Source organism: Carcharodon carcharias, chromosome 5 (assembly GCF_017639515.1).
Source record: "Carcharodon carcharias isolate sCarCar2 chromosome 5, sCarCar2.pri, whole genome shotgun sequence".
In the NCBI taxonomy this organism is placed as follows: Eukaryota; Metazoa; Chordata; class Chondrichthyes; order Lamniformes; family Lamnidae; genus Carcharodon; species Carcharodon carcharias.
This window is the reverse complement of record NC_054471.1, coordinates 109,775,717-109,799,835: the sequence shown is the minus strand read 5'-3', so window position 1 is coordinate 109,799,835 and position 24,119 is coordinate 109,775,717. Positions and strand designations below refer to the sequence as shown.

The 24,119-nt window shown below is 44.7% G+C and overlaps 1 protein-coding gene across 1 annotated transcript in view; it reads right to left on the bottom strand.

Moving 5' to 3' along the window:
* The window catches only part of nid1a (nidogen 1a), a 107,394-nt gene that overhangs the window by 11,317 nt on the left and 71,958 nt on the right, over positions 1 to 24,119 (bottom strand). The window contains exons 14-17 of the mRNA XM_041188060.1: positions 21,035 to 21,207; positions 14,478 to 14,604; positions 5,629 to 5,800; positions 870 to 1,027 (exon numbers count right to left, since the gene is read on the bottom strand). Coding sequence (XP_041043994.1) covers positions 870 to 1,027; positions 5,629 to 5,800; positions 14,478 to 14,604; positions 21,035 to 21,207 — 630 coding nt within the window. The remainder of the gene's footprint in view (positions 1 to 869; positions 1,028 to 5,628; positions 5,801 to 14,477; positions 14,605 to 21,034; positions 21,208 to 24,119) is intronic.

The window sequence follows — 24,119 nt, the reverse complement described above, 5'->3', positions numbered from 1 at the left end:
CCTATAACTTATGCTCCGTCCTACAGTGTAGCTACTGTCGGGGGGCCTTTTAACTACTCCTACCAGTGACTTCCTTCCTTTGCTATTTCTTACCCCCACCTTAATGATTCTATATTTTGATCTAGTGAACCAAGATCATTTGTCTCTAGTGTATTGATCTCATCCTTTATTAATAGAGCTATCCCACCTCCTCCTTCTTTCTTCCTGTCCTTCCCAAATGTCAAAGACCCTTGAATATTCAGGTCCCAGCTGTGGTCACTTTGCAACCAGGTCTCTGCAATGGCCATCATATCACACTCACCGATTTCTATTTTTGTTTTCAATTCATCTATCTTGCTACAAACGCTGCATATATTCAGATAAAGAGTCTTTAATTCTGTCTTTTTAACCATTTTTCCCTACTCTGACCTCATTTGCTGGTGCATTCTTATGCTCGAACACTTTGTCCCTTCTTGTCACACTCTGGTTATGATCATCTCTATCGCTACCCTGCACCAAAGCGTTGTTGTTCCCCCCCTGCTGTCCCTGCTCTCTTCCACACAACATCAAACCTGTTGGACAATTTCAAGGACTGAGGCTCCTCCATTGCAACTTCCTGGATCTCCATACCAGCCTCTCTCATAGTCACACCTTCCTGTCCCTGACCAGAGACCAAATCTGAAGTACCTAGGCTAAAGGGTGCGGCTGCCTCCTGAAGCAATGTATCCAGGTAATTTTCTCCCTCCCTGGTGTATCACAGTGTCCGAAGCTTGAACTCCAGTTTATTAACACTGAGCCGAGATAAGATCATGAGATAAGGCATCCAAATATTAACTTCACAAATCACACTTTAAAATTTGCAGCAGAAAAACTATCTAGGTTCAGCATACCTGCATCAGCCCAGCACAACAATGCACTGTACGGGTCATAGGTCAGTCCATTAGGAAGGCCAAGATCATGTTTCACAAGGATCCGTCTGTTAGTTCCATCCATGTACGAGGTCTCGATTTTGGGAGCAGCTCTATTCCAATCTGTCCAGTACAGGTTACTGAAAGAAAGCAATTGAGAAGTACTTCCAGAAGCCAATGAAATCATCAAAACTGTACAGGCTACAATGGGGTTTGTGTGTTTGGGGGTTGGGGGGGATGGCAGCAGCGGTGAGGCTGGGTGGAGTGATTAAAACAGCATATACGTTTTGGTCTTCTTACCTAAGGAAGGATGTGCTTAGCATGGAGACAGTGCAACAAAGGTTCACTAGATTCATTCCTGGGTTGAGGGGGTTGTCCTGTGGGGAGTGATTGGGTAGACTAGGCCTATATTCCCTGAAGTTTAGAAGAATGAGAGCTGCTCTAAATGAAACATATAAAATTATTAAAGGACTAGATAGGGTAGGTGCTGGAATGATGTTGCTCCTGGCCAGGGAGTCCAAAACTAAATTAATAGTGCAAATCTGGGATGATTCCACCTTAGGTGCAGCGGCGGGCGGGAAAAATGATGTTTTACTTGCTGGCTGCAATGGTGGCTTTTCATGCCTTATTGTCCCAAACCAGCCGCACTAAATTATTCATTCCCGGGATACACGCCATTTCGATGGCGGGTGAGCTCCAATTCACCCTCCACGCTGTCACCTTGCCACTTCACCATGCTAGGCACCACATTTAAGGTACAGCCACACTCAGTGCTTCTAGCCCAGGGCAAAGAAGACATGGCCCCGAAAGGCAAGACAACTGCAGCCCTTGAGTAACCTTTGGACACCGCTGTGATGTCCTCTACCCTTGCTCTGGCTGCAGGAGGAGCAGCTACATTACCACTCCAGCTTGGTAGTGGTGATCCGTGCCAATGTTGCACAGAAGAGGTTGGCCATCCAATGCAGATAGGGGATGAATGATCTCATCCATGCCACCAGGGTAAGGCAACAATCTAAAAACTCTAACCTCACACACCCAAGCCCATCACACATTCACTGGCATCTCACTCACTGCCAGCTGAAGGGACATCACCACCCATTCTCACACACACACCCTCACATCTCCACCTGGCCTCACCTCCTCTGGAGACTGTCTCCTCAGCCCTCACCATCTTGAGGCCATTGCACAGATCAACATGTGTTCTCCCCACACACCCTGGGAGACCCTCCTTCCCCAGTAATGCCATCGTCCTGCAACCTCTTCCCTTGCCTGAGGCCATGTCACCCCCTTCGCCAGGCAAGACCTTGCCCTGCAGCTGTTGAAAAGCCACCCGCATATGGCTGATCTGGTAGGTAGAGACCTAACCGTGAACACCCCTAAAAGTGATGTGGTGCTGTCTGTGAAGCCTGACGCTGATGACTGCGAGTGCCGACCAAAGCAAGGTGGGCAAACCTTGAAGTCCCGAGCGAAATGCAGCCGGCCAAGTGCACGCCTTATATATGCTGTTGTGAAATATGTCAATGCATTTTCCTGCTGAAGCGGGCAGACAATCCAGTGGTGGGGGTGAAGGGGATGAGTCCAGTGGGCTGGCCTTATGCAGATATGTTACAATAAGGTCCCCAGTGTCCGAGGCAGGAAACGAGGCCTGCCATCAATGGGTTGAGTGGATGATCACAAACTGGTTTCACAAGGTGTGAATCTGATTTTTGGACTTCTCACCATATTGCCTGCTCACGCCACTGAACACACCCGATGCCAGCGGGCACAGAAAATCCTGGGCATAGATTCAAAATAAGTGTTTGACCATTTGGGACTGAGACGAGGAGAAATTTCCTCACTCAGAATCCTGGAGTCCTGGATCCTTTAAATTAGGTTACCTTAAATTTGTGCCTTCTGGCTACTGATCCCTGATTAACTACTGAAAATCCTCAATTTTGAAATCTCAGTTAAATCTCTCCGCTCTAAAGGGAGTCCCAGTTCTTCTAGTCTTCCCACATAACTGAATTCCCTCATCCTTGGTACCATTTCAATAAGTCTCCTCTGCACCCTCTCCATGTACCACAAAATATAAAAAAACATCTGTTATGACACAACACAACATATATTCACTGTGTGGTAAAAAACAAGGATTAGCCTCGAAATCTTAGCTGCCCCAGTATGCTCAGAATCAGGACGGCTGTCACAAGATCCTGTGCTCTGACCCTCTACCAGTACTAATTTGATCACCAGCCTATGTGAACCAGAAACACGATACATTCGTCCTGTTACCACCTATCAGTTCTTCCTGATTTCCTTGTTCAGCTTGCAACTACTCCCACCTCTTGGTTACAATTTCTTTCATAAGTGCTTGTGCAATTTTTCACATACATTACATAAAAAATGGAGCTGTGCTCAGAATAGCTGGTTTTCAATATTTCAAAAACAGAAGCAAAGACACAGAATACGAAAAGGGTCTATTATACATAGCTTGGAGTGCACCACATATGTGTGACTCAACAACATAGTCGGATGCACTTGGAGCCACGAATCCACCATACCAAATGCCCACGCACAGGAACTATGCCTTACTGATGTATGTTTAATGAGACACAATTAGGCAACAGAACAGGAGAAGAGAACATCCCATCCAGAAAAATCTGTTCCATTGAACTTCTGTGAGTGGAGCAAACAATGGTCGATGAAATGTAGTGCAGACAAGTTATATTTTATATTCATTATCAGGATGTGGGTGTTGCTGGCAAGGTCACTGTTTATTGCCCATCCCCAACTGCCCTGAGGTGATTGTCAAGCTGCCTTCTTGATCCACTGGTGGTGATTTGATATGACTGAGTGGCTTGCTGTGGCCATTTCAATTAACAGCCAATCATATTGGTGTGGGACAGGAGTCACATATAGGCCCAAACTGGGCAAAATGGGAAGGTTTCCTTTTGCTAAAGGACATTAGTGAATGAGTTGGTTTTATAAGGCAATCCAACAGCTTCATGGTCACTTTTACTGACTATTCAGTTATTCACATTCTCTATCGCTTGAATCTTCTAGGTAAAGTTGTGAATCTAATGCTACTGTTGGTTTAATGTTTAGTGCAAACTGGTAGAAATGTCATGCTTGTTACCTTAGAGTAGTTGGCATTAGCTGGCTCACTTGAATCTTTGTAGAATCATTCAGCACAGGAGAAGGCCACTTGTGCCTGTGCTGGAACTTTGTAAGAGCTATTCAATTAGCCCCACTCCATTCCACTTACCTCATACCTGGAAACATTTTTCCAAGTACATGTCATTCTTGAAAATATCTTAAGATCTCCTAGTCGCAGCTAGGGGATATGAACCCAAGTCTTTGGGGGTTCATCCAGTTCTCTAGTCACCACTTGAGGACTTAAAAAAAATGACACCACAAGTGAACCAGTGAAGTGAGTGACCTGGAACCCATAAGAGGGGCAGGGTAATACTGGCAGGCATGAGTGTTGGGCATTGACATCAAAAGCTGACAACAGACAACCCCACTGTTAGGGGAAAATTAAAAATGCTAAAAGAGAACACTAAGAATTTACTGAAGAACACTTCAAATCTCCAAGCAGCCATGGATGTTAAACATATTGACAGCTGAGGGTAAGCAGATGGGCATTGCACACAAAGAAGCTTTGAGTTTGTGTGATTTACACAGTTTCAAGAGATGAGCTAATGTCCAGTCATAGGCAGAACCATTTAAGTGGTGCAATGATGTGGTGAAGCCTTGAGAACTGGACTGGAGATAAAACATAACAAAGTTAGTTTAGGTATACTCCTCTATCAGATAGGGACAGGGCGGATGGTTTAGCTTAGATATGGGAGGACATACAAAGACAAGAGAGGTCTTTTGATGAAACACAAGCAGTCTTGAGTTGTGAGAACCAAGGTCTTTGCTTAAGTGTTTTAATTTTGATTGGATAATATAATTATGTATACACCCTTTAGAATAATTGGTTAGCAAAATCACATGTTTATGTATTCAATAGAATAGTTTTAACACAGTACCTATGTGTAGGTTACTGATTGGATATATTCAAATGTACTCAAATGTATTGTGATAAGAAAAAGTACAAAAGTAATGAAATGTAATCAATCAGGTAGCTGGGTCTTCATTCTTAGAAATGATTGCGGCTCCCTTGCATATGCTTGAATAAAACTGGTAAAGGAAGCCTGAGTCTCTCTGGTCACAATGTGGTTGGGGATTGGAGTTTCTCCTCTTCAACTGGCCTAAGTGGTAGGTGCAGGATGGGAGGGAATACTCACTTCACCACAGACTATGCCACCAGACACCCCACTTTTCAAATATTTCCTAAGAAATTTCTGTGGAACCACTGTGCAAGAATGAAGGTATTTGGAATTGAAACAAGAGGTGCAAGGAAGGAATTCCAGCACATTCTGGTTCTCTGGATGTTGATTCTCAACCTTTTCCTTCACCAATGCACCAACATTTAAGATAAGAATCAAGCTTAATCCAAAAAGTGCCCCAAGCTTCCCGAAGTTTCTATACATTCAATTTGTCCAATTGCATACAATTGTTCTTGTAGCACTGCAGATCTTCACTACATTACAACAGTAACTAAACATCTAAAGTGCTCCATTGGCTGTGAAATGCTTTGGGATGTTCTAAAGGTGTGAACGAATCTATAGAAATGCGAGTTCTTTCTTCCTTACACATTTTGAGGACTTAAATGAGCATTAATATGGAAAGCTGTGTGAACTCTCATTCTAGTACATACCCGTTGACAGGATCTACAACAATTGCCCTTGGGTTCACTAGGCCATCAGTAAAAAGCACCCGCCTCTGGTCTCCATCCGTTTTGGCTACTTCAATTCTGTCTAGCCCCGAGTCTGTCCAGAAGATGTTGCGGCCCAGATGATCAACGGCTATTCCTTCAGGGCTCTCCAGATCTTTAACACAAAAATATAGACAAGTGAAGACTCAGCACAGAGGGGAAGTGAAGACCAAAAGCAGGCTGCAAGTTAAAATGCCAATATTTAAAACTCTTTACAAATTAATCATGGAATGTAAGCCATTAGTGGAGTGGCCTTTAATTGGAGAACATTTATCCAAATAATTAAAAGTTCTCCTCCAAGTCAAACAACATGTTCCCGTAGTCAAGTACCTTTCATTTGAAAGAGATTTAAAGTGCAAATATAAGTGTGAGACACGTTGGGATAGGGCGGCATTAAATTTCAAAACAAAACAAAATTCTTAATTTCACAGAAAAAGTTTAGTTCTTGAAATGTCAACTCTCCAGATTTTGAAAAATGTAAACAATGTCACATTTTACTGCGGCCTTTTGTACGACTTTACATCACGTTGTCTGCCCACCTCTGTTACAACAGAAGCTTGCTGAAGGCGGTGCTTCTGGAAACTCTAGAATCAGACTTATGAATGTGTGTCCAGTCAAGCCAGGTTCTAAAATCGCCAAGAATTACCAATTAGCCAATTCTCAGCATGTGATCCTCCATGCATTGAAGTCTGGCTTATGTACTCAGGTGTGTAGACCAATGCAATCCTGTTGAGCTGGCCTGTGTGCTGCTGTATTCCTATCAAATTGTGCTTATATTGGAGAATTGAGCAACTTATATAGCACCTTTAGTGTAGTAAAGAACCCAAAGGCACTTCATAAAAAATGTGAACAGGCAAAAATTGACACCTATCCAAAGATGTTAGGGTAGGTGACCAAACACTTGGTCAATGAGTAGGTTTTAAGGAGCATTTTGAAGGAAAACAGAGAGATAAGGACGTGGACAGGCTTGGGGAGAGACTTCTAGATTTTAGGGCCTAGGCAGCTGAAGGCACAGCCATCTATTGCAGAACAATGAAAGTCGAGAATAATCAAGAAGCCAGAATTGGAAGTGTGCAGTTCTCAGAGGGTTGCGGAGTGAAGGAGGTTACAAAAAGGGGGGTGGGGGGTGGTGAGTGAGACTACAGAGGCATTTGAATAATAGGATATTCAGCATTTGTACCAATAAGGCCGTCTGTGGGTTGACAGTTAGAATGTCAACATCATTAAGTTAAATGATGTTTGTGTGTTCTATCTTGTAAGGAACTAATGCCCTTGCTCAAATCTGTAACTCATGTATAGAAGCTAGATGCATCAATGGATAATCATTATATGGAGAAATAACTAGAGAAGCAGTATCCACATCTGATAACTGAGTAATCTTGCAACAGAACAGTACTTCTTTGTAACTGCAGTTTAGGGCCAGACTAGGTCACAAATGCAATAAACAAGCTCCATATTAAAGCATAGCTGGGGTTTGGCAACTTGAATGTGGGATAAAGGCTCTAGACAATGACACATCTGTTTTCTGGATTGAGTAATTATGCTTGGCCTTTATGCAGCACTGTAAATAAATATTGCTGAATTAGATATTTAGTCCTGGTGACCAAAGTGAGTTGAGGGTGACTGCCCTTGATATCAGGACAGCATGTGACTGAGTGAGCCATCAAGGAGCCCTAGCAAAGCTGGAGTCAATGGGAATCAGAGGAAACTCTCCACTGGTTGGAGTCATACCTAGCACAAGGGAAGATGGTTGTGGTTGTTGGAGGTCAATCATCTAAGTTCCAGGACATCACTGCAGGAGTTCCTCAAGATGGTATCCTAGGCCCAACCATCTTCAGCTGCTTCATCAATGACTTTCCTTCCATCATAATCAGAAGTGGGGATGTTCGCTGATGATTGCACAATATTCAGCACCATTCGTGATTCCTCAGATACTGAAACAGTCCATGTCCAAATGCAGCAAGATCTGGACAATATCCAGGCTTGGGCTGACAAGTGTCAAGTAACATTCATGGCACACAAGTGCCAGGTAACGACCATCTCCAACAAGAGAGAATCTAACTATCGCCCCATGACATTCATTGGCATTACCATTGCTGAATCCCCCACTGTCAACATCCTGGGGGTTACCATTGACCAGAAAGTGAACTGTACTAACCATATAAATACTGTGGCTACAAGAGCAGGTCAGAGGCCAGGAATCATGCAATCAGTACCTCACCTGCTGACTCTCCAAAGTCTGTCTACCATCTGCAAGACAAAAGTCATGTGTCTGATGGAATACTCCCCACTTGCCTGGACAGTTCAGGCACAGTCACATTGACATGCGTGGTGTCGAGTCTCTAGTTTATCTGCCCTCTCGAGCAATGCAGAGGCGTGCGAGGACCACCAAGTGCTCCACAACATTTTTCCCCTTGGGCATAGACTGCAAACTAATGAGCGTTTTAGTGGATGCTGCAGAACAGTTGGACGACTGGGCACATTGCTCCATGGCCAACTTTTGCAGAGATTGCACAGTCACTGTTGGAGGTGCTCACAGCCCCTTGCAATGTCAGCATCCCGGTTTGGACCAGTCTCCCCCATGGTTCAAGCTAACAGTGCAGCCTTGCAGTGTGGGTTAGGAGGACACCTATGCCTGAGCTGAGAGCACAGCATGCAGTCCAGTGGACAAAGCCACAGCCAATCGGTCGGGCGTAGGAAGGTGGGGTTTCGGGCAGCCATGCAGCACACTAATCTCTGGCCATCCAAGTGCTGGCCAGCGCTCTCTGGGATGCATTAAGAGGCCTTTAAATTTAACCAAGAGAAATTATTAGTACACCCATGCTAACCCACCAGTCTCTCTCTTTCATCTTGCAGGAATACATCAGGGTCACGGAGCCTGGTGAACTCGTTGTGTGCCTCATGGTGTACAGAGTGAAGACGACGGAGGAGAGAGCGACTGAGGCACCTCGCTGCGCAGAGGGAGGAGCAGCGCCCTCAGGAAGAAGGGGTGGCTGGGGCTCCCACACATGCCGTTGAAGAGCCACAGTGAGTTGTCATGGGTCGGCGCCTAGCTAGACCTAGGGCTGCCTATCATTACTGCAGATGACCGAGAACCAATGTTGCGGAAGACCGCGCATGTCTAGGAACCTGGTGGCTCACATTACTGCAGGGCATGGCGGCAAAGGAGACATGGAGGGCATCCAGTGGCTGTCAAAGTGACAGTGACATTCAATTTCTACACCAGTGGCTTCTTTCAGGGCTTCACAGGTGACCTCTGTGGGATCTCACAAGCCTCCACCCTGAAATGTATCCATGAGCTCACGATGCCATCTTTGCGAGGACACACAACTTTGTGCATTTCGCCCAGGATTGGAGGGCCAGGACGCAAGAGCGATTAGATTCGCCCAGATCTCAGGTTTCCCATAGGTGCAAGGTGCGATCAACTGCACTCGTGTGGTGCTCAGATCCCTGTTGCAACACGCGGTCAACTATGTCAACTGCAAGGGCTTCCGTTCGCTGAAAATGCAGTTGATGTGCGACCACCATAAACGCATCCTACAGGTCTGCGCATGGTTTCCAGGGATGACGCCTACATCCTCAGTCAGTCACAGATCCCTGATGTCTTCCAGGATCCACAGATGCGTCAAGGATGGCTCCTCGGGAACAAGGGCTACCCGCAGAAGCCGTGGCTGATGACACTCGTGCAGCGTCCTCAGACTGCAGCAGAGTAACGCTATAATGAGCCTCATGCTGCAGCTTGGTGGAGCAGACCATCGGGATGCTGAAAAAGAGGTTCCAGTGCCTGGACTGGTCTGGTGGAGCCCTGCAATACATCCGCAGAGGGTGTCACGCATCATCGTTGTCTGCTGCGCCCTTTACAATCTGGCGCTGCAACAGGGAGAGGAGCTGGCTGAGGAGGAGATGCAGGAGCTGGAGGTCTCCTCTGATGAGGAGGACGTTGACTGTGATGAGGTCCTCAAGGCAACGATGACGGGGATAAGGCCCTCGCACAGGCCAGATGAGGCAGGCGCGATTAGGAGGCCCTCATTGCTGTTGATTTGTTGAGGGTGATGACAACATGCAGTGAGGTGACCCCATAGATTCTCATATCGCATCTATGAAAATTTCACTCCAGTCTGGCTTATGGCAACACATACCCTCTGTGATAAAGCTCCTGTCATGGAGAAGCAGTGGAGGCCCTAATAGTTGCTTGACTGCAGGAGGATGATGATGACATGCAGTGAGGATAATCCATAAATTTTCACACAGCCTCTGAGAATGTCTTACTCCTGTCTGGCCAGGGGCAGCTCACTCCTGTCTGGCCAGGGGCAGCTCGCTTGAGCTCTGTGATCAGGGTCATATCATGGAGACGCAGCCATGAAACTTCAGAAGCAACTGATCCTTTGTCCGCCTTTAACACCTGAGCCCTCCAGGAGCTGGGGCACAGCATCACTGGTCACAGATGCTGAGGAGATGGGGGCTAGCCCCACCTTAAAGGTGCTGAGAGCATACTGAGAGAATGAGAACACTCTGTATTGCCTGCTCACTACGTTCTGGCAGCAATGACAAGCACCATCGAGGTGCAGGAATCAATAATGTATCCAGGGAGTGTGAGGCTGGACCATCACTTTGGTCTGAAGGCTGCACAAAGCATTGGGAAGAGGCCCTGGGCTGAGACACCTGCCTTTATCTTGAGCAGAAAGTTTTCACATCTGAGTGACAAGAACACTGCTCATCAGAACAAGGAGCCATAGGCAGGGAGGCATTCTTGGGAGTTTATTGACAATAGTGAATACTATGTATAATTGGCTAACATCCATGCGCAGGCTGTGTAACTACATCTTCTTAACCTTCCCAACCCAGTCTTGGTGCTATCCAGGCATCCATAGCGGAGGTGGAGATAGCTTGCTTACTGCTACGTGATGACCTTGATGGGCATCCTCTAGAGGGCCCAGCCTGCTTTCAGGGTCGTGCTGTGTGGCAGCGGCACCCTCATCGGCCTGTGGAGCTGGAGCTGCTGAGGTCACAGGAAGAGGGGATTTGGATGGGCCGGACACAACTGGAGTTATCTGGATGGATGGCCCCAGGGCATGCACCTGCTGATCCTCCTCCCTGTGGGTGCCCTGGCTGACTCCTTGAGGAGAAGGGGTAGCTGGAATGAGATCGAGTTGCCCCACACCCCTGTCACATACACACTGTTGGAGGCCAACTATGGTGTCAGCGATGGAGTTCAGCCCGTGCAGGAGCGATGTCCTGGACCAAGGACGCCATGGTGGCTGCCATCCTACCAGTGTTGACCTTGGTGCATTGGCATGCCGGCGCTATCACCTCAGCCTGAAGGTTGTGCTTTTGGACCTGAGTGCAGCTGACATCCCTTCCTGATGCTCTCGAGCTTGCCTTTGCAGCTCCAGCAACTGTGGCATGACCAAGTTCAGAGGCTCGTCATCTGACATGGACTCAGTAAATTTCTGGCTTCCAGCAGTCCTCACAGCATGGTTGTCTGATGGATGTTGCACTGCTGGGTCCTCACTTGGTAGAACAGCGCTGACCTCACCGTTAGCACAGGACCGATCCCGGTCATCACCAGGCAGCTGGATGGCTCTGTTTTCAAAGTCCGTGAGGACCTTGATGTCAGGCATTCCCCACCAGTCTGCGACTTCTCCCTCTTGTCGTGTGCCAGCTTGCCCTGCATGAATAGAGATGGAGTGTAAGCAGGATGCTTGCCAGGCCAGATGTTAAGCATGCCTGGCACATGTGGGTGATGAGTGGCCCCATGGATGGGATGAGGACAATGAACGTGTGTGAGTGTGTGTGAATGGTGACATTCCTTGAACCGGCAGTGAGTGAGATCCCTGTGGGTGTGATGGGTTTGTGTGTGTCTGAGTTGAGAGTGATGAGAAGAGTGACTTACCCTGGCGGAATGGAGGACATCATTCATCCCCTTGCGACACAGGGTGACTGTCCTCTTTTGCAGAGCATTGGCGCTGACCACCGCTGCCATTGCTTCCCAAGCTGGATTGGTGATGCCGCTGCCCATCCTGTGGCCAGGGGACATCCTGGCGGGACTCCACGATGTCCAAAAGGCACTTCAGGGACTCATCACTAAACCGGGAGCTGCAGTCTTTTTGTCTTTCAGGGCCATTCTGTCTTCTTTGCAGCAGTCCCGGCTGGAGGCACTGAGATGTGTCCACGTGGCTGCACTTTAAACGTGACGCCTGGCTTGATGAAGCGGTGAGGTGATGCCCGCCTGCCGGGAATGCATAATTAATACGGCGGGTTTAGGATGATATGGCGTGAGAAGCTGCCATTGTGGCCAGAGGGTAAAATGTCATTTTCCCCGCCCGCTACTGCACTTAGTGCAAATCTGGGGCGATACCGCCCAATATCCTTAACTCGATTCTTTTAAATGAAGCAAAATTTGTTGTTTGATATCTCAGACTACTAAGTAATACCATGGGTTGGATTTTATCAGCCCCCTAGTAGTGGGCTGGGAAGCTGGGGTGGGGTGGGGGGGAGCCATAAAACGGCAGGAGGCGGGCAGGTGGTACAGTGTCCATTGACTTCTGCTGTCACAACATTCTGCCAGCAGTGGGGAAGGCAGAGGTTGGCCCTCACACCCACAGGCCATTGAGCCACATAAGTGACCAATTAAGGGTCTCTTCTCACCGCTGCTGGTATTTTACTAGCGGTGGGGGGTAGGAATGCTGCCTCCATGTGGGGAGACCGCCTGGTGGCTTGCCTGTGTGCTCAGGGGTGGGGCCTCCCGGGGAACAGAGCTCTCTGGTGGCAATGGCCATCCTTGTTGCAACTTCCCCCTGCCCTTACCACTGCCCCCCACCCACCTCCACACCCTGCCCAGGCCTGCCTGCCTGACTGACTTCGGCAACCCCAGGCCCCACTATTTGGTTCAGAGGGCAGCCTGCTCCCATAGCATGCTTTCTGCCACATGCAGTCCCAGCAGTGGCCATTGCTCCTGGTGGTGCTGTTGAGATTGAAGAGCTGACAGCCCTCCCATTGGTCGGCAGCACTCGAGGGCAGGCACCTATCCTTTAGAGGGACCGGAGACCAGTCAGTAACTAATCAGTCACTGGACAGCTGAAAAGCGCAGTTGAGCTCCCATAAATGGCTGAGGCGGGAGTTGCTCCAGCCTTCAGGCCTGTCACTGGGGCCCTAGCCACTTGACTAAACTCTGGACCATAAGTTTAGACCATAAGACATAGGAGCAGAAATTAGGCCATTCGGCCTATCGAATCTGCTCCGCCATTCAATCATGGCTGATAAGTTTCTCAACCCCATCCTCCCGCCTTCTCCCCATAAGCTTTGATCCCCTTACCAATCAAGAACATATCTATCTCAGTCTTAAATACACTCAATGACCTGGCCTCCACAGCCTTCTGTGGCAATGAATTCCATAGATTCACCACTCTCTGGCTAAAGAAGTTTCTGCTCATCTATGTTCTAAAAGGTCTTCCCTTTATTCTGAGGCTGTGCCCTCGGGTCCTAGTCTCTCCTACTAATGGAAACATCTTCCCCACGTCCACTCTATCCAGGCCTTTCAGTATTCTGTAAGTTTCAATCAGATCCCCCCTCATCCTTCTAAACTCCATCAAGTATAGACCCAGAGTCCTCAAACGTTCCCCATATGGTAAGCCTTTCATTCCTGGGATCGTTCTCCTGAGCCTCCTCTGGACCCTTTCCAGGACCAGCATATCCTTCCTGAGATACGGGGCCCAAAATTGCTCACAATATTCTAAATGTGGTCTGACCAGAGCCTTATAAAGCCTCAGCAGCACATCCCTGCTTTTATATTTCAGTCGTCTCGAAATAAATGCCAACATTGCATTTGCCTTCCTAACCACCGACTCAACCTGCAAGTTAACCTTAAGAGAATCCTGGACTAGGATTCCCAAGTCCCTTTGCACTTCAGATTTCTGAATTCTCTCTCCATTTAGAACATAGTCTATGCCTCTATTCTTCCTACCAAAGTGCATGACCTCACACTTCCCCACGTTGTATTCCATCTTCCACTTCTTTGCCCATTCTCCTAACCTGTCCAAATCCTTCTGCAGCCTCCCCGCCTCCTCAATACCACCTGTCCCTCCACCTATCTTTGTATCATCTGGAAACTTAGCCTTTTGAAATTTCTTCAATAATAAACTTCTAAATCAATTTAGTGGATGTTAAAAGTTTTGGTACAATGGAAAAGAAAAGAATTAATTTGCATTTATACAGGATTTTTGTGACCTCAGGCATGCCAAAGCACTTTACAGCCAGTGAACAAGTTTTTGAAGTGCAGTTGCTATTATGATTTCAGAAACATGGTTATGCACAGCAATGTCCCATAAACAGCAATGAGCTAATAGCCAAATGATCTATTTCACTGAAGCTGATTCAGGATAAATACTGGCTGGGATAAGAGAGAGGTCTCCCCTACTCTTCTTCCAAATCCTGGCATGGGATCTTTTCTCTCCACTTAATGGGGGAGACAGGGCCTAAGTTTAATGTCTCAGCTCAAAGACAGCACCTCTGACAATACAGTACTTGGTCAACACTACACTGGCGGTGCTGCTTTAAATTATGTACTCAAGTCTCTGGAGTGGGTCCCACATGAATCCACAACTTTTTGTCAGCAATGGGAGTGCTACCAACTGAGCTCTGATGACACGAAAGGACATGCAATACCAACTAACTGTACACAAAATAATTGTGAGAATTGGGATCACACCTACAGACAAAAATCAGGCTTAGTTTAAAAAAAGGAGGGCCAAGGTAAGAATTTATTCTCTGCTGTTCCCCAGTTTCATACCAACCTACTCCGATGATAGTTGAGGGTTCTCCTCCTTGAAGGCTAGCTCGGCTGATGGTGCGTCCAGCAATGTCAGTCCAGTATACCATCTTGTCCACACAGTCGTATGCAACACCAATGACCACCTTATCCTATCAGCAGGAAAACACCAAGTTAAACCAAGACCAAATCCTTGACGAAAGAAAGCGAAAGAAAACACACGCAAAATAGTTTAGTGGTGACAGACAAGGCGCTATTGAAATGATTATCATTCTCTTACAGCAATAGTATCCAAGAGATATGTCTTCAAGGAGCTTTGGGAGTGAAATAGTGCTAACTCCACGTTCCATTAAATTGCATCTCTCTCAGGTTGTTGGCACTAACAGATCTTACAAATCCAAGGCCAATTATTTTCAAACAGGACAAATAAGTCAACGAGGAACATGAGAATAAGCTGGGGGCTGGACCTTTGGGGACTGGGCTGCCAAGACCCAGAGCTGCATATGGTCTGTGTGGACACAACTGTTTTTGCCAAACACGCAGTTCTGCATTCCAATAGTGCCTTTATAGACTGTGGTAGCTTCCTCCAGATGCTGACAAAACATCTACGTCATGGTCAGATTTGTTCCAAGATTAAACTTTGTTCCAAGTTCACTCCCAGATGTGAACGTTCCCATGCTAAATAAAAATTGGCTCAGGCACAGGAACTCTGAGCTGCTGCTAGACAGATTAATACACTGCACAAGTCCAGCTTCTCTACCTTTCGTCAGCTGTGGCTTAGTTGGTAATAGCTAGCCTGACTCAGAAGGTCATGGGTTCAAGATCCACCGCAGGACTTGAACACAAAAATCTCAGCTGACACACCAATGCAGTGCTGAGTGGTAAGTGTATTGCTACAGGTGCCGTCTTTTGGATGAGATGTTAAAACGAGACCCGCCTGTCTTAACAGGTAGGTGTGAAAGGTCTCAAGGCACTATTTCGAAAAGAGCATAAGAGTTATCCCTGGTGCCCTGGGCAATATTTATGCCTTTATCAACATCACAAAACTAGATTATCTGGTTAATATCACATTGCTGTTTGCGGGAGCTTGCATTGTGGAAATTGGCAGCTGTGTTCCTTATATTGCAACAGTTACTGCACTTCAGAAAGACCTAATTGGCTGTAAAGTGCTTCAGAAGGTCCTGAGGCTGTGAAACGCACTATGTGAACACAAATCTTGCTTTCCCCTTGTACCCATATTATGAATAAATAAAAATAAAGCTTCCTGCTGAAAAACTCCATCTGTGAATGTTCAGTCCATGCCAAGAAAAGTGCAACATCCTGCTTCTATCATTATTACTGTGGACTGGACTTCAGCTTACAAATACAACCAAGTCGTTGCAGCAGTGCAGCCCCAATGGATCAATGAAAACTTGAATATACACAGCACCTATAATGTAAAATGTCTCAAGGCATTTCATAATGTTTCAGAAAAAAATTTGACACCAAGTCAAATAATGAGCTATTAGGGCAGGTGACCAAAAGATTGGTCTGAGAGGTGGGTTTTGGAAGGGTTAAAGGAGAAGAGGTAGAAAGGCAGAGGCTTAGGAGGAAATTCCAGGGTTTAGGGCCAAGGCAGCTGATGGCACAGCCACCAATGGCGGATTGATGAAAGTTGGGAATGTTCAAGATGCCAGAATTGGAAGGATGTTGTGTTCTCTGAGGGTTGCAGGGCTAGAAGAAATTACCAAAATAAGGTCGGGGGGGTTGTGCGGGTAGGAGGTCAAGGAAGGACTTGAAAACAAGGGTGAGATTTTTAAAAATCTTACCTATGTCATATAAAACCTCCAGAAGTACCAAAGTCATTTTTATAATGATAGCTGTTACTGTGATCTGCAATTTTGTGGAGGGAGGAGTTTCTACTGCTGGGTGACAATGTGTCCCATTGGCACAACCTCTCCAGGTTTAAAATATTTTCTTTTGAACAAAGCTGGCAGAGATAACAACAGCCCAGATTTCGTGGCCAGCAATGAAGCAAAAGTACTCACCACCAACCTCAACAAAAGCTAACTAAAAGCTCTAGCAGTCTCAATGATGTAGATTGCCCCTTTACTGACCTCAGTCTGAACCTGGCACCACATCAAGGGGGCTTCCAGGCATCCAGCAACCATGATATCATCAAGCAGGGTAATAGCCAATCACTGTGAAGTATTCTCAAAGACAGCAAATCAGGAAGTAATGTGCATTGAGTTCATCACGTTCAACTAAAAATTTTAAAGAGACTGAAATAAATGATATGGGCACATGACATTAAGGTAGAGGCTGAAGTATCAAACTTCTTAAACATGAAAAATTAAAATGTGATTTATTTTTTTATCATAATGAAGAAATTTGACATCCCATGTATAAAATTAGTTTTCCACCAACAGTGAGGCTGTTCAGGATTTTTTGCTTCCTCTAGATGCTGACAAAACACATGGTCAGGTTTGTTCCAAGATTAAACCGTTCAAAAGGTACAACACTTTCAAGCGTTTTTACAAATAGCATAAAGGGACAGTTTTTCATCAGTTCAGTAATTTCTACTTGATTGGAGAATAGGGGAACTTCAACCACATTCTCCACCCACCCACCCACCTACACTCCCTCCAAAGGAATAATGATCAGGAGCAAATTTGAGATTTCAGTTGGCACAAGTTGTGAAAATATTTTGAAAAATTTTATGACATAAACTTGAAAATATTGTGAATCGAGGAGGAGGATAGTGATGGACTTAAAGCGGACATAGATAGGCTGGCGGAATGTGCAGACACATGGCAGATTAAATTTAACACGAAAATGTAACGTGATTCATTTTGATAGGAAGAATGAGAAAAGGCAATATAAAATAAAGAATATAATTCTAAAAGAGGTGCAGGAGCAGAGAGGTCTAGGGATACATGCGCAGAAAATCACTGAAGGTGTCAGGGCAGATTGACAAAGCTTTTAAAAAGGCATACAGAATCCTGGGCTTTATACATACATATGTAGAGTATGAAAGGTAGTTATGGCAAATGTTCATAAAACATTGGTTCAGTTTCAACTGGAATTGAACATAAGAGGAAGGATGTATGCTTCAGTTATACAGAGCGTTAGTGAGATTGCATTTCGAATATTGTTTGAAGTTATGGTCTCCTTATTTAAGGAAGGATGTAACTGCGTTGGAGACAGTTCAGAGGAGGTTTACTAGATTGATACCTGGAATGAGCAGGTTGTCTAATGATGAAAGGTTGGACAGACTGAGCTTCTTTCCACTGGAGTTTAGAAGAGTGAGGGATGATTTAATTGAAGTGCACAAGATCCTGAACAGTCTTGACAAGGTGGTCGTGGAAAGGATGTTTCCTTTTGTGTGTGAGTCCAGAGTCCAAAGCACTGTTTTAAAATTAGGGGTTGCCCTTTTAAGACAGAGATGAGGAAAAATTCTCTCTTTCAGAGGGTTATATGACTTTGGAACTCTCTGCCTCAGAAGGTGGTGGAGGCAGGGTCATTGAATATTTTTAAGGCGGAGGTAGATAGATACTTTTTAGGCAAGGGAATCAAAGATTATCCGGGGTAGATGGGAATGAGGAATTCGAAACACAAACAGATCAGCCATGATCTTATTGAATGGCAGAGCAGGCTCAAAGGGCCGAATGGCCTACTTCTGATCACATTTCATGTTTTTATAGAGTATCATGTCCAATTCAGAGCACCATATTAAGGGGGATGTGATGGCATTGGAGAAGGTGCACAAAAGATCTATGAGAATGGTTGCAGGGATGAGGGATTTCTATTGTGTGGATAGATTGTGAAGCTGGGGCTGTTCTCCTTAGAAAAGAGAAAGCTTAGAAAAGATTTGATAAAGGCTTTCAAAATCGTGAGGGGTCTAGGCAGAGTAGATAGAAAGAAGCTGTTCCCAATGGTGGAAAGGTTGAGAACCAGAGGACACTGATTTAAGGTGATTGGCAAAAGAATCAGAGGTGATGTGAGGAAAAACTTTTTTTTTTTTACACAGCGAGTGGTTAGAGTCTAAAATGCACTGCCTGACTGCATGATGGTGGCAAACTCAATTGTGGCTTTCAAAAAAGGAATGGGCTATGGCAAAAGGGCAGGGGAGTGGCACTCAGTGAATTACTCTTGCAGAGAGCCGGCACAGACACAAGGAGAAAATGGCCTCCTTCTGCTCTGCATTCTATGGTCCATTCTTTATAAAGTGGCCGTATTCCGTAAAATATCCTAACTTGCACCAAGTTCTGTTCACCCACATCCTTGTGCTTGAAAATTGGACACAATACTCCAGCTGAGGCCTAGCATGTGAATTACAAAGGTTTAGCACAACTTGCTCACTTTTGTACTTTATGCCTCTATTTATGAAGCCTGGAATGCTGTAGTTATTTTTTTGTATAAACAGCTTCATCAACTTGTCCTGCTACCTTCAAAAGATGTGTGTCCATACACACTACCCTGGTCACTCTGCTCTGCAGCCCCTGTAAAATTGTAGCATATAGTTTACATTGCATCTCTCATTCTTTCTTTCAATAGAGAAATCAGTGATAAAAAATTGTTCTCATTTATGGTTGATACCCATTAGTACAAAATGCACAAAAAAGAACATACATGTTTGAATGCCCTGTGCCTCTTGTGATTTTCATGGCAGGGTGTGTGAGAGGGGGAGGTGGAAGGGCTGCAGAAGAGGACAGTCAAGGAGCGATATTAAACAGCTGCTGACCTCAGGATGCTCAGCCAATGAGGGAGTTGGGGCATGGGGTGAGAGCAGAGACAGGGCAGGACTAGATTTAACTCAGTGCCTTGGAGCACACTGCAGGGTCTAGCTAAGACCAGCTGTCTTCCCATTCTCATTTAGTCATTGGGCAGCACTAAAATCTGCTCAGGTAGGTGGAGACTGATAACATATTGCAGAACTCACTGGATACAATGAAAATTACACCCTTGGGGCACCAGAAGTCTTTGCTCGGATAGTAATGTAGTCAATGCTGCTATTCCAGTTGTCTGCAATTAATCCCCATAAAAATGGCTTCTGAGTTCCTGCCACCCTCCAAAAGGTGGATTTTTTTTTAAAACCAGACATTGATCCATGTTAAGATTCAAATCAAGTGGGTTCAGTTTAACATATGTCTTGAACATAAAAATTTCCATGAGCCTGCTCCACCATTTCATAAGATCATGGCTGATCTGACTGTGGTTTCTACTTTCCTGTCTACCCCTTTAACTCCCTCGTCAATCAAGAATCTATCTATCTAACTCAATCTTAGAAATATTCAATGACCCAGCCTCCACTGCTCTCCAGAGAAGAAAATTCCGCAGGCTAATGACCCTCAGAGAAGAAATTCTCATCTCCATCATAAATGGGAGACCCCTTATTTTTAAACTGTGTCCCCTAGTTCTCGTCTCTCCCACAAGGGGAAACATCCATCTCAACATCCACCCTCACATCCCCTCAGGGTCCTATAAGCAATGAGGAACTATAGGCTCCCCAAGCTCCTGGGTAATGCAAAAAAGGCACAAGGCTTGAACATATTCCTTTTCTTTCCAGACAACAGGGAGCCTGTGTACTTTTTTTTTAATTACCCAGGAGCTTGGGCAGACTGGAGTTCACCATTGTTTTGCTCATGGCAACACCTCGGCCAATGAGAGTCCCCTTGCCAACCAATTAACCCCCTTTTCTCCTGTAGTATAAATTGTGATATTTTGAAATTTGGCATCCTTGTGTTTGTCCTGATGAGTGGAAAGTTTCGGCAGCATGTCTCTCTTTTCAGTAATGTTCATGTTCTGCACTACCAAGCGAGTGTTTATACAGAAAAGAACAAACTTTCTTTCAATACCACCTTTCATGACCTTGGGATGATCCAAAGCACTTCCAGTCAATTAAGTAATTTTTTTTTTAAGTACAGCCACTGTTGCAATGCAAGAAGCACAGAGAGCCAATTTGCACACAGCATGATCTCACAAACAGCAATGAAATAATCACAATCACAGAATTGTTACGGTACAGAAGGAAGCCATTTTGCCCATTGTGTCTGCACTAGCTAATGAACGAGCATTATGACTTATTGCCATTTGTCTGCCTTTCCCCTGTAACCCTGCACATTATTTGAATAGAAATAATCACCTAATGCCCTCCTGGATGCCTTGATAATGACCATATCATTTTAGAAAAAAATGTTGGTTAAAGAATAAGTACTGGCTGTCACACCAGGGATAGCTTCCCTGCTTCTTTTGTTATGCTATAGAATCTGTTGTGTCCACCTAAGAGGGCCTCAGTTTATCGACTCACCTGAAAGTTGTCACATCTGACAGTTTAACATTCCCTTAGGACTTGGCTGGCGCTGAGGGTGCCTAGATTATAGTCTAAAATAACGCTACTTAATCTATTACTAAGCTTGGTACTTGAATGCTTTAATAACAGATTAATCACAAGATGGCATCTTCATGTAAGTTAGATCCCTGGTATGTTTAAAGCAAAGCTCTTGAAAATTTGCACAGACTATCAGAAAATGATCTGTTGTTACATTGCATTTATTGAATAATTTTTGTTTTGATGAACTGTACTTTTGGAACACTGCTTACTGGAACATGAAGTAAAGTCTTTGCTTCATTTTTCTTCAGGCTGGGACCCTCCACTGGGATGTGATCTATTTTTCCACTTTGCGCATAGAGGAGGTGTGTGCCTGGGGGCAATGGAATGACATCTGGTCTAGTCGTGGGCCCAACTATAACAGTAGGAGTGACTGTCTCAAGGCCTGTCAGAACAGGGAAGAAAACCAGATGGTCATGTTTAGACAGCACTGCATCACACCATTTAAACAAACACTTATATTCGGGGCCGTGCTCAAGTTAACCCCTTCAGTTAGTCTTCATTGCTCTATCCCATTTCCAAAGAAAAGGATCTGGGTACAGCAACACAAACCATTAAGAGTAGCAACAAAGGTGTACCAAGGCCATTTCAAAAACTGCAGTCTGAGGCTCTTTTCCAGCCAAATTGAATTGAAAAGCAAGGTAATTATGTTGAGTTTATACAGAACCTTGGCAAGACCCTGCTTAGAGAACTGAGGGCTCTTAGAATACTATGCATAGTTCTGGTTTGCATATTTCAAAAAGAATATTGAGATTCCGGAAAAAGTGAAAAAAAGATTTGTAAGGATGATACCAGAGTTGATATGCAACAACTTTTAGAAAAGACTGAACGGACTGGGGTTCTTTTCTCCAAAAGAAGGCTGAGGAGTGGCCTAATAAAAATCTTTAAATTTTTGAAGTAATTTGATAGGGTAGACATAAGCAAGATGTTTCCCTTGTAAGGGGAGCCAGAACTAGGGATCATAAATATAAGACAGGCACTCATTAATCCAATAGGGAAAACTTCTTTACCCGGAGGCTGTTCAGGGTGTGGAACTCACTACCACCTGGAGAAGTTGAAACAAAGAGCATAAGAGGAAATCCTACCTTTAAGGGGAAACTAGTAAAGCACATGATGGAGAAGGGAATAGAAGGTTCATTTTTGAAGGTGTGTAGATGAAGAAGTTTGGAAGGAAGCTTTGTGTAGAGTATAACCAATGGCAGGGACCAGTTGGGCTGAATGGTCTGCTTCTATGCTGCAAATTCTATGTAAGATCTCCATTCAAATCTTAAATCAAAAGCACCAAAATGCTTTTAATGTTACTAAACATATACAAGGCAAAGACAGTAAAATGAACCACAGATTAAAGAGTGGGAACATATTTGTTACAATAACACAAAAGTGAAAAAGAAATCTGGAAATCTATAAAGGAAACAGAAAAGGAGTGGAAATACTCAATAGGTCTGGCAGATTGGTGGAGAAAGAAACAGAACTAACATTTCGGGTTGATAATTTTCATCAGAACTCAGAAAAAATTAGAAATGTAATATGTTTTGAGAAAGTGAAAGTGGGGAGCGTGTGATAAGGTGGAGGACAGGAAAGATTAAATGGCAAAAGGTTTCATGGTGCAAAGCCAAAGGGAATGATAATGGGAGAAGGATAAGAATCAAAAGATGTGTCTAGAGGAGGTGCAAATGGCAAGGCCCTGAATAGCTGCTGCCCAAAAGCAAAGAAAGTGAAGAGAGAATTGAAAGAGAAACTACAATAATTTTCATCTATATAGCGCTTTTTTTTACCATTGTAAAATATTCCAAGGCTCTTCACAAGATTATCATCAGCCAAGAATTTGGAATTTGACACTGAGTCACATAGAGAGATATTAGGAGAGGCAATCAAAAGCTTGGTCATGGGGATAGGTTTTAAAGAAGGAAAAAGGTGGAGGGGTTTAGGGATGGAATTCCAGAGCTTTGTGCCTAGGCAATTGAAGACATGGCTGCCAATGGTGGGGCGATTAAATTTGGAGAAACGAAAGATGTCAGAATTGAAGTAGTACAGTTATCTCAGAGGATTATAAGACTGGAGGAGAATACAGTGTTGGGGAAGGGGCAAAGCCACATAGTGATTTGAAAACAAGGATGATAATCTTAAAATCGAGGCGTTTCCAAACTGGGAACCAATATAGGTCAGTCAGCAAGCACAGATGATGATGAGAAAATGGGACTTGGTGAGAGTTAGCATAAGGGTAGCAGAGTTTTGGATAGGCTAAAGCTTACAGAGGGCAAGGACCGGTTTTTCAGAGAGATGGCCATGGGGTAGGGGCTGTTAACAAGGCTGTGATACAACTGAAAAATTCAGTTCACAGCGACCGAGAATAACTCTCAACAAGTTGATGTTCTCTTACAAATCTTTACATTGCTCCGTGGCTCGAATCTTTACCCTAATGGTTCTTCAATAGATTCGACTACATTTGGGAATTTAGCAGTTCATACATTTCATTATCTTGGCTAACGTGACTGTTATATTCCCTGCCCTCCACATGATTCCACATCATACAACAGGGAATGAGTACAAATACCAGAAGGACATGAGCTAATCTCCAATCAAAGACTGGTGTTATTTTCAATTTAAGTGCAAGTTTGAGACAAGAGAGTGCTATTAGGTTTAAACTCTCCATGCAGCTGGGATTCTGATTGCTGAATTTGGGAAGTCCTCCTTAGGAAAGTAAATTATTGTAGTCAAGAGCATTTTAAAATCACGGACAGCCCACATCTACAGGAATGTTTAAGAACTTGTCTCTCCTGAGGCTGCTTGCCAGATTAGACTAGTTTCAAGTTTTTTTTCAAAAATGATTTTCAAATGACCAAAAATAGTCATCAACTTGCAGCCAAACAGGTTAACAAGGTGATGATTTTATTTATGGAACTTGCTGCCTTATATGTATTAAAAATTCACATCTCAATTAGCTGTGCCATGAATAACCTTTTTTTACAAGCACTTTACTGTAATGGATGGCAAATTCCAGAAATACCATCTCTTTTGTAAACATGGCAGGTTTGGGGTGGGGGGGGGGGGGGAATGAAACTTTGCAGGCCACAAACTCAAGCCAAATGCCTCGGCTGTATTTCTGCAGAGACACTCTATGTCAGTCCAAAGTTTCCTTATAAGAGCTGGAAAAGAGAACTGCAGAGTATTACTGGTGAGGTAGATTTGCTCCATGAGCAAGTTAAGGATTGTGCATCCAAACTCTCCAGCTGACTAATACTTCTCTCAAGCAATGCTGCTGGAAAGAATGAGGCTGTCAAGAGAAAACTAGGAGTA